Raw genomic sequence first — 12,551 nt, forward strand, 5'->3', positions numbered from 1 at the left:
CAAAACAAAAAAGCTTAAAGCACACCACAGTTAGCAGTATCTCAAAATTCAAAAGGTTTATTACTCATCTATTAATTCGATGACATTCATTTATTCAGTTTTATTGTTTTAATAAATATACAGAAATAAAACCAGAAATATATAATTAGAGAATAAATAGAGAAATTTATACCTGGTACCCAAGGTGGCACCAACAATCCTAGCAGCTCTTACTATAAATATCCATAGTAGTCAGCAATTTCCATTTCTTTTTCCCTCTCAATGAAAACTTGCAGTTTCCCCAAAGAGGTGTATTTGGCAGCATTCTCACGTTCTTGTTGAGCCCGCCTCTTCATGGCCTCCCGCTCCGGTCTCTGCTCTTGTTCGATGGGCTTTGACATGACTGGCTCAGAAACGTTGGGTTCCCTCCATGGTCTTCGTTGCTTGCTGAAGTCTTGGAGTAGAAATGGGGTTTGGATCTTGGGTGGGGACTGACGCTTAGTCACAGCGGGGGGAACTGGCCCCCGCTGGAGAAAAGCGAAAGATGAAGTTTTGTAGGGTGCAGGCCTAGGAGCAGCAGACTGAGGGACACTAGGATGGATATGGGCGGTCCAACCCGGTTGGGTTGGGTTGGTCACAGTTGGCTGAGCTGGTTTGGCAGGACCTGGCAAAGAGGCAGGAGCTGGCTGGCATGAACTGGCTGCAGCAGGTTGAGCTGAGTTAGACGAAGCAGGCTGAGCATGGTCCGCCAGAGCAGGCCGATGTGAGGCCAGAGACTGTGGCCTCCGAGGAGCAGGTCGAGCTTGAGGCTTGTCCCAGGCAGAAAACTTGACCTTCTTAGGTGGAGGCAGCTCATACTGGGATGGAGATGGGCACTGTTTTTCAGCACTGCTGCCTGGTTTCTGGGCTTCGACTTGAGTTTTCTCAGGACTCTTACCCTCACGTGGGGTACGCCACCATGGCTGGATAGCTGGGGGTGGCTGGGGGTCTTTAGGGTTCCTTGAATTTCCCAAGACCCGACAGGAAGAGAGCCCAGTTCTCTTATCATTCTTCTTCCCCAGTGCATGAAAAACCTTCACAGACTCCAGCATGCGCATGCCTAGGGAGGTTCGAGGCTTTTTAATGCTCTCGTGGATAAGCTCAGTTTGGTGTTCCTTTCGCTTCGTCTTGGGAATTGTTGGCTTCTCTTCTGCCTTGACTTTGTTCCCTGACTGCTTCTTCTCTTCAGCCTTCTTTCTTCCTCTGGTCCTTGTGGTCTTTTCCTGCCCGTGGCTCTTAGTTTTGCTGATCTTTCTGGATGCAGCTTTCTGAGGGTTGCCTTGAGAATGCTTGGCCGTGTTCACAGGAGCCCTGTCACTGACTGCAGCATTGCATAGAACCACTTGTCCCCCTAACAGGCACTGTGGATTCTTTGGCTGGATTTTGGCCTTGGGAGCACCACTGATAGGTTCAGAGGCTTTATGTTTGTTCTTCCTGGGTTGATCAGAGGGATCCTTTATGACACTTGGCTTTTCCTGCACCTGATTCACTTTAATGACCCTGGTGTCTTTGGCTTTGATCACGTTGGGACCTTTGGATTGATCAAGATCTTTCAATGAATTAAAGAGCTGGGGAAGGTGAATATGCTCCGCCAGTGTAGTAGTGTCTGCAAAACCACTGCTAGATTCCATCCCATTTTCAAGTGTCCCTAGGTCCTCAAGACTCAGGCTGTTCTTTCCCAGATGAGCATTTTCAGAACCAGGCTGCTCCTCTTGGCTGATGGGGTCAGTGCAGCCCGGGAGCTGGTGAATATCAGGGATTTCTGAAGGGAGTAGTGGAAGCTCTTGGTTTTCTCCTGGGATCTGATAGGCATCCAGAGGCCTTGAAAGCTTGGTTGTAATATCCTCCAAGTTCTTACTCTCTATTTGTCCCTGCCTTGGAGCTGGAGGCAGGGCCAGGAGACTACTGGCAGTCTGGACTGGAGCTGTCCCTGAAATGTCCCCAAGTTCGGGTGGTGGATTTCTCTCAAGTATCTGAATACTTCTGCTCCTGCAGGACTCGGGGAGTTCTTGAGTTTGTGTCACACAAAATGTCTGGATTGGAGGTTGCCATCCCAGGGAAGTTTTCATCACCAGGGAAGTCTCCATCCCTACAAAGGAGTCAAGGTAGAAGTCAGTCCCTCGTAAGTGAGATGCTCCCCCTAAACACCAACACAGCAATCATGTACCTTTCAAGGTACATGTTTGCTGTGTTGGTGTTTAGGGGCAAGATGGGCAAGGCATTTCTACTAACTCTTCTTAAGGATCATGGACAGTGTTCTATGCTACGAGATAAGTGGTGACTGTTGTAATTCTTACTGGTGATCATTTCCTGTCACTGATTCTTGGTTTTCTTTGTATTTCATAGGATTGTTACAAGTCAATTAAACAATGAGTCTTATTTTTCAAAAATGAAATGTTTTACAAAGCCTAGCATTCTCATATAGAGTCCGTTCAATTCTCCCCACTTTCCTGAGAGGCTAAGAACACTTCACACCATGAACTAGGAGAGGGAGTAGAGCCCTTCCTGATGAAATAGATAAACAAAGACAGAGTCTTAGCCTGCTTGCTCTGGACAGGATCTCAGACCCTAAGGTCTTAAATCCTGGTATATATTAAGGAAGTGAGGACAGTTAAACTGGCACTATCATAACAAGAGTTCTCTTCCAAAGAGACTCTAGCAGTAGATTAGGGAAGGGAGAGATACAGTGTGTTAGTACAGGGGGAATGATCGGCTACAGCAGTGAAAAATGTGGTACCTATTGGTATGCTCTTGGGGTTCTTGTACATGTAGCATAGATGACCTTTACAGTGTCACTCCCACCTTCCCACCTGCATTAGGTGTTCTTTTTTTAAAAATTTATACTCATTTATTTATGTTTTGAACTTATTTATTCTATGTATGTATTTTTTTTGGCTTCACTGGATCTTCTTAGTTGCTGGGCTACTCTTAGTTGCTCCATGGCATGTGGGATCTTCCCAGCCCAGGGCTCGAACCTGTGTCCCCTGCATTGGCAGGCGGATTTTTAACCACTGCACCACCAGGGAAGCCCTAGGTGTTCTTATGTAGAGTCTAAATACAGACAGCCCTGAGCAAAGGTAGTGGTTATTAAAGACTCAGGATCTAAATTCTACCTGTCTATACACCACTTCCCAGCTGTAGATTTTTTTTTTTTAATTTTTCTTTCTTTATTTTATTTATTTATGGCTGTGTTGGGTCTTCGTTTCTGTACGAGGGCTTTCTCTAGTTGCGGCAAGTGGGGGGGCCACTCCTCATTGTGGTGCGCGGGCCTCTCACTATCGTGACCTCTCTTGTTGTGGAGCACAGGCTCCAGACGCGCAGGCTCAGTAATTGTGGCTCACGGGGCTAGTTGCTCCGCGGCATGTGGGATCTTCCCAGATCAGGGCTCGAACCCGTGTCCCCTGCATTGGCAGGCAGACTCCCAACCACTGCGCTACCAGGGAAGCCCCCCAGCTGTAGATTTGACCCCATTTTTGAATGCTGACCTCATTGTTCAACTTTCTTGCTGTTTGTACTCACCTTGAAAACTTGTTTCTGGGATGCGGTGAGCAGACACAGGGTAGTAGATTCCAGAGGTGGAAGCTGGTGGTAAGATATTTGTGGGCTGAATCTCCTTTAGTACCATTACCATTTCTGGTTGCACAGAGGCCCTACTTCCTGTGTATGACACAGAGCCATAGGACTGCAGGCAGGAGCCAAGTTCTCCATACAGTAAAGACCCCAGTGTGCCGTGGTTATAGTAATATACCTGGCTTCCTTCCTGGTAGGGAAGTGACAGGCTATGTCCCTGATTTGGAATCTGAGATGGTGTTCCCTGAGCAAGGCTGGCAGAAAGTGATGGATATAGAGGGGCCATGTTATTGGTGTCTGCAGTTTTATCATACTGGGCTGCCATAAACATGGAGGAAGCAGCTGTGTGCTGTTCAGTGAGTGCCAGAGTAAAGTCTCTGAGTGAAGAAGAATTCTTTTCAGTGCTTCCTGTGATGCCCCACTCAAAAACACCTGGATAGGAAGCAGCTGAAGTGGAGATCTGGCTCTGGTCAGTAACTCCAGATAACAGAGTTGTGCTAGAATGTTGGTGAAGGTAGGCACTACCCATGTGTGTCTGGAAAGAGGTGGCCGTAGCTGATGCCGAACTGACGGCAGGAGCAGAGACTCTGGAGAAGTTGCAGACACTTGCTGTTAGGGAAGCTGCATTGCTCACCACAGGAAGAGAGTGCTGCAGAGAATTCAGAGTTCCAAGTACAGATGGATTTTGGCAATTTTCTGTAAGAACAAGGGGGTGATGAAAAAATCAGGGAGATTGATAAATTCTCACTATGTTTGAGGAAGGTTCTTGCTATCAGGACACCTCTACTGTCAATACTTACTGAGAATCCAAAAATCAGACAGTTATGATGGTTGTAAGGACTGAGCAGTTTTACACTCTTCTGTATTAACTGCCTGTGCTCCCATCTTGGGCACAGATGGGCAGAAGACCCAAGTGGTATGGTTCAGACATTGTTCTCTAGGATGGAAGCAACCTTCTCCCTGCCCTATCTTTCCCTTCAGCCTGCACTAGTATTGACTTCTATGCTGTTTCCTAGACTGGAAGCATTTTAGAACTAGGAGGGCCTTAGAGAACTTCTATTTTCACAGTCTCATTTCATGAGGAAGGAAACTGAGGCTCAGAGAGGTCAGGTTGACTTGTTCAAGTTCTCTCATTATGTTAGTATCCTTACCAGGTTTCAGAACCTAGGTATCCTGACTTCCTTGCCAGGACACTGCTCTGAGCATGACACTGCCAGAAAGCAGGAGCAATAGAACTTATAATATAGGCATTTTCTTTGTCCGTTAGAAAACAGTACGGCTATTAATTACCATTGTGATCTTCAGTGTCTCACTTTGCTTGTGCAGTTCCCACGCTCTTACCTAGAGTTCACATATAGCTCAGTCCAAGTGGTAAATTTAAAGAGTCATTTTTACCCTCTTCAAGCCTGGTTTCTCATCCTACCTCAAAATGATTACCCGAAAGTGAATTTCTGAAGTGCTTTTGGAAAGAAAAAAGCGATCTGATTCCTTCAGATTGCTCATCTGTAAAGTGGTTATAGCACCACCACCAATAAAAATGGGGACTTCCTCCTGCTTGGCCATCCCTTTCCCGCTCTCTCCTAGGGCCCTCAACACCGTCTGCTCTGTGCTGCAGTTCGGGACACAGCTGGGTGTCGTGGGCGGCACTGGCTGCCCCCACGCCACACTGACAGTGACTGTGACCACTGCGGACACTGAGCTGTGGGACATCATGGAGGTGAGAGCACCCATCACCGCCTTCTTCCGATGGCCTCGCCTGCAGATGGAGATACGGAACCCCAGAAAGGAGCGCAGGGCCTGCGGGATGGTAGAATGGGGTCTCAGAGACTCTGTGGCAAAGCGCAGATGCAGAGTCACTGGACACTCGTGGGCTGGCCTGCGAGTGGATAGCCGGCCATAGACAGCTGGGTGACCCGGGCCGGCCACGGGAAGTCGGTGGGCACGGGGAGTGGGCTGGGGGCAGCTGAGCCCTCCTGGCAGGTGCTGGTCCCCCAGTGCCTGGGGCAGGTGTGAGGGGCAGGGCCTACCTAAGTAACTGCCCATAGAGAACTTGGGTGAGATCGGTCCTTGGATAGAGAGCTGGGCTCCGAGCATTCTCCTTCAGTTGCGAACTCGGCCAAAAGCGAAGTGCGCACTGTTTGGGCTGTTGCCGGTATTTATAGCTCTGCAACCTGTGAGCGAACAATGGGCTTGCGTTTGCGGGACGCAATAGTTTAGGGAGGGGTGGCGCATGCGCAGAGGACACGTCACGCCCTGAGGCGCACAGGTGAGAATGCGAGCCTGGATCGTCTAGCGCTTCTGAATATCCCGGGGTCTGAGGGTTGGAGGTGTTTGCCTTGAGGGTGATGAGCTTCTTGGCAGGACAGCTGGCCCTTCCCCCCTGGCCTGGCCCCAGTGCTGTCGGGGGAACTAACTGTACTGGACGGGGTCCCTGCCCAGCAAAGTGGAGCAAGGTTGCTGGCTGTGCAGCTCCCACAGGAGGCGGCAGCTTTGGCAGCAGCGCCTCTGCGTCCTTCTGCCCTTTTCCCTGGCGGCACTGGAGGGGAGAGCCGCTAAGAGCAGAAGTGCTCACACCACCGGGAGCTCGATCGTGCAGGCTTCTGTTTAAGGTTTCAGACTTTAAGAGTAATAGAAAAGCGTGGAACTTTTTTTGTTGAAGGTGAGTGTGTGGAACATACCCAGTTGCATTTTCAACCTATCATTTTGCTACCGAGTGGAGAAGGCACTGCAGGGAGAAAGAGTGGAAGCGAGGAAACAAGTTAGGAGACTTTTGTAGAAATTGGGCATAATGGTGGCTTGGACCAGGGTATGGTGGTCATTTTGGTGGAAAGATGTGGACAGATTCTAGAGGTATGTAGGCAGTATCATTGTTAGCACTGGTGGTGGGTTGAGGATGAGGGCGAGGGAGAAATAGCCGTCAGTGATGGTGATTCCTAAGTTTCTGGCTCCTATGGTTGGTTGGATAGGGTTTTTTAGATATGATGTTCATATTTATCCTAATTTGTCTTTTGTTATTTGTTGGTTCTTGATGAATACTCTGTCCTATTAAGTCTCCTGTTTTTAGCGTGCAGAGCATTTTCACCGAAACTGACTGTTGCATGTTATCAGATAACTTTTTACCATCTGCCAGTTTGGTCCTGTATTTTATTCTCTTTCATTTATTAATTAAATTGTTGTATTAATGTAAATAGTTATATTAATAGATTTTCTAAAGTTGCGTTACCCTTGAGTCCTTGGAATAACGCCTTTCTGTAGTCATGGTGTATATCATTCTTTAATAATTATTGATTAGACATGCAGATATTTTCTTAGGATTTTTCTACCTATATTTGTAAAGCGAAATTGTACGTTTTTTTGCAAAAACTTGATTTTCTTTCCTTTTTATTTACAAATGACTCGAATTTTGTTGTTTTGTAGTTATTTGATTGATGTAGAAGGCATGTGGCCAGATGATGCATTTGGATATAAGTATAAGGGTTGTCACTACTTTTCCGTTTTTATAAAATTTGAAGGTAGAAGTGTAGGGGAATTTCTCAAATTTTGGAAAAAGAGAAAAGTTTGTAATTCATTTTTTCTGACATAAGATAACCTTTTACTAAAAGTTTGTAAAGGGATGTATCTGGAAATAGTGAGATATAACAGCCTGAATAAATAGTCAGTGGATTTCAGCATTTTTTTCTTTTTTAAATATATTTAATTAATTTATTTATTTTTGATATTATATGCACTGCACAACCAAGGAAGTCCCTTTTTCTTCCTTCCTTCCTTCCTTCCTTCCTTCCTTCCTTCCTTCCTTTCTTTAAAGCTCCAAGTCATTTAAAATACATGACTTCTTACTAAAAATCTGCAGTTCATATAACCAAGGGGTTTATAACTTCTCCTCTAAAAGTTATATTCCTGGGACTTCCCTGGTGGTCCAGTGGTTAAGACTCTGTGCTTCCAATGCAGCAGGCATGGGTTCAATCCCTAGTTGGGGAGCTACGATCCCACATGCTGCACAGCCAAAGAAATTTTTTTTAAATGTTATATTCCTGTATGATTGAATTTAGTGGTTTAGACTTTCTTTTTCTTTCTTTCTTTTTTTTTTTTGGTACACGGGCCTCTCACTGTTGTGGCCTCTCCCATTGCAGAGCACAGGCTCCGGACACACAGGCTCAGCGGCCATGGCTCACAGGCCTAGCCCTCCACGGCATTTGGGATCCTCCCGGACCTGGACACGAACCCGTGTCCCCTGCATCAGCAGGTGGACTCTCAACCACTGCGCCACCAGGGAAGCCCTTGACATAATCATTTTGAATTTGGATAGTGCTGATGGTTGCACAGCATTGTGAATGTATTTAATGTCGCTGAATTGTATACTTGAAAATGGTTGAAATACTAAATTTGGTTTTATGTATATTTTACCATAATAAAAAATCAGATGAACGAACAGCATAAACCAGAATTAGGTAAGATGATAGAACTCAGGACAGAATTCAAAATAAAAGAAAAAAATTCAGAAAAGCCAGCTAAATTTAAAATAATACAAGAGTGGGGACTTCCCTGGTTGTCCAGTGGTTAAGAATCTGCCTTCCAATGCAGGGGATGCAGGTTCGACCCCTGGTTGAGGAACTGAGATCCCACATGCCGCAGGGCAGCTAAGCCTGCATGCTGCAACTACTGAGCCTACGTGCTGTGGAGCCCACGAGCCACAACTAAAGAGCCCACGAGCCGCAAGAAAGAGCCCACGCACTTCAACGAAGAGACCATGTGCTGCAACTAATACCCGACACTGCCAAAGAGAAATAAATTAAATTAAATAATACGAGTGAATGAACATAATGGATAATGCCTTAAGAGAAACAAACAAGAAAAGGAAACAGTTTTTTAAATCAAAAAGAAGATAAAAAGAAGTTTAGAGAAATGGCAAACATAAAAGATAGGCAAAAAAGAGTCAGGACAGCTCTGAAAAGAGTAACATAAGTACGTATAAGAATCTATTATACCATAAAAGTGACATTTCAAATCAGTGGGACAGATTAGTCAATAAATTGTGATACATACATGTTGAGGTATAAGTAATTCTCTGGAAGATTCCACGGCACGGCAAAAGCAGATGTCTCTGAGGAGGGAAATGTGTGGCTGGGGAATGTGGGGAAAAGGGTGTCTTTCCTTTGAATACCCTTGTGTACCTTTTCTAATGTTCTGTCATGTGAATTTATTACCTCTGAAGTTCACCTGAGTTCAAACCCCAGTTCCCCCAATTGCCAGCTCTTAATCGTGGGCAAACTCTTCACACTCTCAAAGCCTCTATCTGTGAAATAAGGTCAGTAACTTAGCCTGGTGCTGCCTGGCACAGAAGACACTGTCAATAAATGGAGATTATTAGTGTAAAAAACCGAAATGCCCATCAATGGATGAATGGATATTTTAAATGTGGTGTATATGTGAAATATTACACAGTCATAAAAAGGAATGAAGTACTGACACGTGCTACGACATGGACGAACTTGAAAACATTATGCTAAGTGAAAGAAGTCCCACACAGTGGTCACATTTGTATTATTTCATGAAATGTCCAGAAAAGGCAAAAACATAGTGATAGAAAGGAAATGTGTGGTTGCAGGGACTGAAGGAGGAGGGGATGAAGAGGGCCTGCTGATGGTTACGGGGGCTTCTTTTTGGGGTGATGAAAACGTGATGGGATAGATGATGGTGATGGTTGCATAGGCTTGAGAATGTACGAAATGACACTGAATTTGTGGTCTCAGAAGGTGAATTTTATGGCATGTGAATGACATCTCAAAAAAATAATTTTGAAAATGAAAATTGCCAGTTTTCCCATTTTCACTATCCACTATCCACTGCCTCCATCTCTCCCTTCTCCCCACGTCATTCCTTTTGACGCCCACCCCTGCCTCTATCTCCCAACCTCACGCCCTCGAGCTGCCCCACGAGGCCTCCGAGGGAGCCCCTGAACCGCTGGGCACCTGCGTCCTGTGGCTGTTGGAGCGGCTGCCCAGTGCGCGTGCCCCCACCGCTCTCACCGGTGAGAGTGGACGCTTCCGTCGGATTTTTCTCGTGCATTTCAGTTGATGGTGATGTTTACAGAAGGTGGCACACCCCCTGGTCAATGGAGGAAGCCCCTCAAGTTAATACTTAGGCCTGTCCAGAAGTTTGATATCGTCCAGCAGTAACCTCAGCATGCTGTGCTCTGAAAGCCAGGTTGGACGCTTGCAGGCACTTGCAAATACTGCGGACTTCAGAGGCATTTGGGCCTCAGATTGAGGCCTTGTACCTCCACATGCAATGTGACCTCAGCCCTTTGCTGCACGTCTCTAAGTGAAGTGGCACAGGAATACTGGCCTTGCCTGTCGTTGCCAGGATTAACTGAATAGTGCATTAGCTGCCCTGGTGCTTAGGTGTTGAGTACATGGTGAATTTACATACCAGGCCCTATTCGTGGGCCTCCTGAGGCAGCAGTTCCCTTGCCTCTGCCCCTAGGATAACTCTGAGCCCTAGCCACCTCTCTGGTAGATTTCCCTATACCCCCACTATAATCACACCTGCATAAGGCAACTCAAACCTTTCAGAGATGTGTCCTGAACCTCTTGTTTTCTTAAATACCTGTGTGGTGGTTGTGAGACTTAAGGCCAACCTCCCCAAGAGACTTTTTCTATTTCTCCTAGTAAACCTAGACTCACATTCTGTCATCTTCAACTCTACTCACACTTTGTTCTTTCAACCCTGACCTCTGACCCTGCTCTTTACTTCTGCCATTTCATCCTCACTCCTGCTTCCTTTCATAAATCCATAAATCTCTTCTGGCCTTCCTAGCCCTGGGCCACGTTCCTTCCTCTTTGCTCAGGTTTTACCCCTTTCCTCCCCTTTCCTTCATTTAACCTGGTATAAATTTGAGTCCAAAACTTTAAAACCATTGAGAGCACTTAACACCGTCCATCACTTTCTTGTACCTTGAGAACAGAGTAAAATATTTAAATATTTATATTTAAATATTTTAAATATTTAAATATTTTACTGTAATAAATCAGCTAAACACACAGAACCTCAGGTCCATCCTCGTCACACAGGGTGGTAAATTAGAGAACGATTAATATCACCGTTTAAAGAAGTGAGACTGAAATCTCAACCATCCTGAACATAGGAACTGAAGGGGCCTCTCAGCAGTTCAGAGAGTTATTACCAAGCCAGTCGGCTGAATTCTGTTCAGTTTTCTCTGTAGCAGAGCCCTCCAGGTCCTTGTTTTGAGCTTGTTTATTTTTATACACAATTCTCTATGCATACTGTACATAATACTAAATAGTTGTATTAACTGGGTTTAACTGGTGATGTATTTACGTGAAGATCTAACTTCGTTTTGTTGTTATCTTTTTAGTCGCTTTCCATTCATCAAAGCTCGTGATGTATGTAATCAGTTGCTGGTGTTTAGCTATCATATTTATGATATATATGGCTTGAATTGGGAAAGGTGGATGGTCATTCTTCTTGCTTTTTAAACTGACAGAGCCTTACAAGAAGCATTTCCCTCTCTGAAATAAATCCATGTAAAACATGTTTGGTTGCTCTCCCAATGCAAGTGTGTAGTTGTGTGGATTTGGCACACAACTGGCAGCCTTGTGGTTATGTCTGTAAACAAGGAAGCCTGTTTTCCAGTCCGCCAGTCAGCTGTTACCCAGTGAAACGAACTTGACTGCCATTTCTGACCCCTCACATGGAGCTGTCATACTCAAGAATGTTCACATGTTTTCAAGAAATGTTGTTTGCGGGCTATATGTACAAATTCCTGATCTGAAAGCCAATATAAAGCAACATCTCCCAAACCTCTGCTCTCTCACCAAGGCCACACACATTCCCTCGCTTATGGCCTCATGGCAAGCTAATACTGTCAGTATCAGATTCTCCTTCCCAGTGGTTCTGGGAGACTGCATAGTTGCTCTGCGAAAGGCACCACTGCTGAGGTTGAGAGAAGTGCATCTTGGGTGTCAGTCCTGCCCTTGCATGCCCAGAGAGAGGGGTGTGCACCTCGTTCTCCTGTTAGGGTTTTCCTATGCTGCAGGGTTTGCTGCTTGTTGTCAAGATGATGTCCTAGTGATTTGTCTTCTGCGTGGTTAAATAATCCCAGCACACTTCTTTATGATCTGTAGACTTTTATGGGGTTGTGGCCAGGTCTGTTTTTAAATATTTGGAAATGTCCAATTGAACAACATTGCAGTGACAGTGAAGCTTGATGGGAGAATTGTATTACTGTTACCCTAGTTTTGGCTTAAGGGTGGTGAGAAGATGAAATGTTTGATGGGTCAGTTTTAGTTGTGTATGTGTATGTGATTTATTTTTTAAAATTCTAATGTCTATTATTCACAGCTTATGTTGACTTTCTGATTATTCATCAGTCCCTTTAGTGATGTATTTTCCTCTGAAAAACTACATTTTCTTCCAGACTGTTTTTGTCTGAGGGTGAAGAATAAATTTTTCATTTGCAGTATAAAGTTGATCTGAGAAAAAATGTTTACCTTGGATCTTCACTTGGCTCCTGTGAAAGAAACATAATAAAATAATATGGGCAATTCCCAATACTAATCCTAACCATATACAACAGAGGTCTGTAGAGTAACATAGCAAAAATTAGTTCCTGTAATTTTACTTAGTCATTGCCTGTTTTAGACTAAGGAGCAGTGAGAGACATTTATAAATAATGATACCTCAGATCACTTTTGTTAAATGTCCTCTAATATTTGGATATTTGGATCTGGCTTGTGTTATCTTTTTTACAATCTTGTCTTCTTTCTTTGCACTTTAGTGTAACAACTCTGTGATTTCCTATCTTCTTCAGACACTCAGGTCCATCAGAATTTCCTGTGACTGTGACAGTAGAGAGTCCTTCCTCCTCAGAAATCGAAGAGGTCGATGATTCCTCAGAACGTGTTCAGGAAGAGCCAGAGAAAATCCGTTTGAAACAAGAAGCA

General features: G+C 44.9%; 1 protein-coding gene across 1 annotated transcript; it reads right to left on the reverse strand.

Moving 5' to 3' along the window:
• Window positions 1–212: 212 nt before the first annotated feature.
• LOC307064177 (uncharacterized protein C2orf78-like) lies at window positions 213–9,654 on the reverse strand (the record flags this gene model as incomplete). The annotated part of the gene is made up of 5 exons (XM_079720668.1): window positions 213–2,107; window positions 3,538–4,284; window positions 4,866–4,929; window positions 5,026–5,197; window positions 9,500–9,654. 5 exons carry the CDS (start codon window positions 9,652–9,654, stop codon window positions 213–215), a joined length of 3,033 nt encoding a protein of 1,010 aa, XP_079576794.1.
• Between the last annotated feature and the right edge of the window lie 2,897 nt (window positions 9,655–12,551).

Source organism: Hyperoodon ampullatus, assembly GCF_949752795.1.
Source record: "Hyperoodon ampullatus genome assembly, chromosome: 15".
Lineage (NCBI taxonomy): Eukaryota > Metazoa > Chordata > Mammalia > Artiodactyla > Ziphiidae > Hyperoodon > Hyperoodon ampullatus.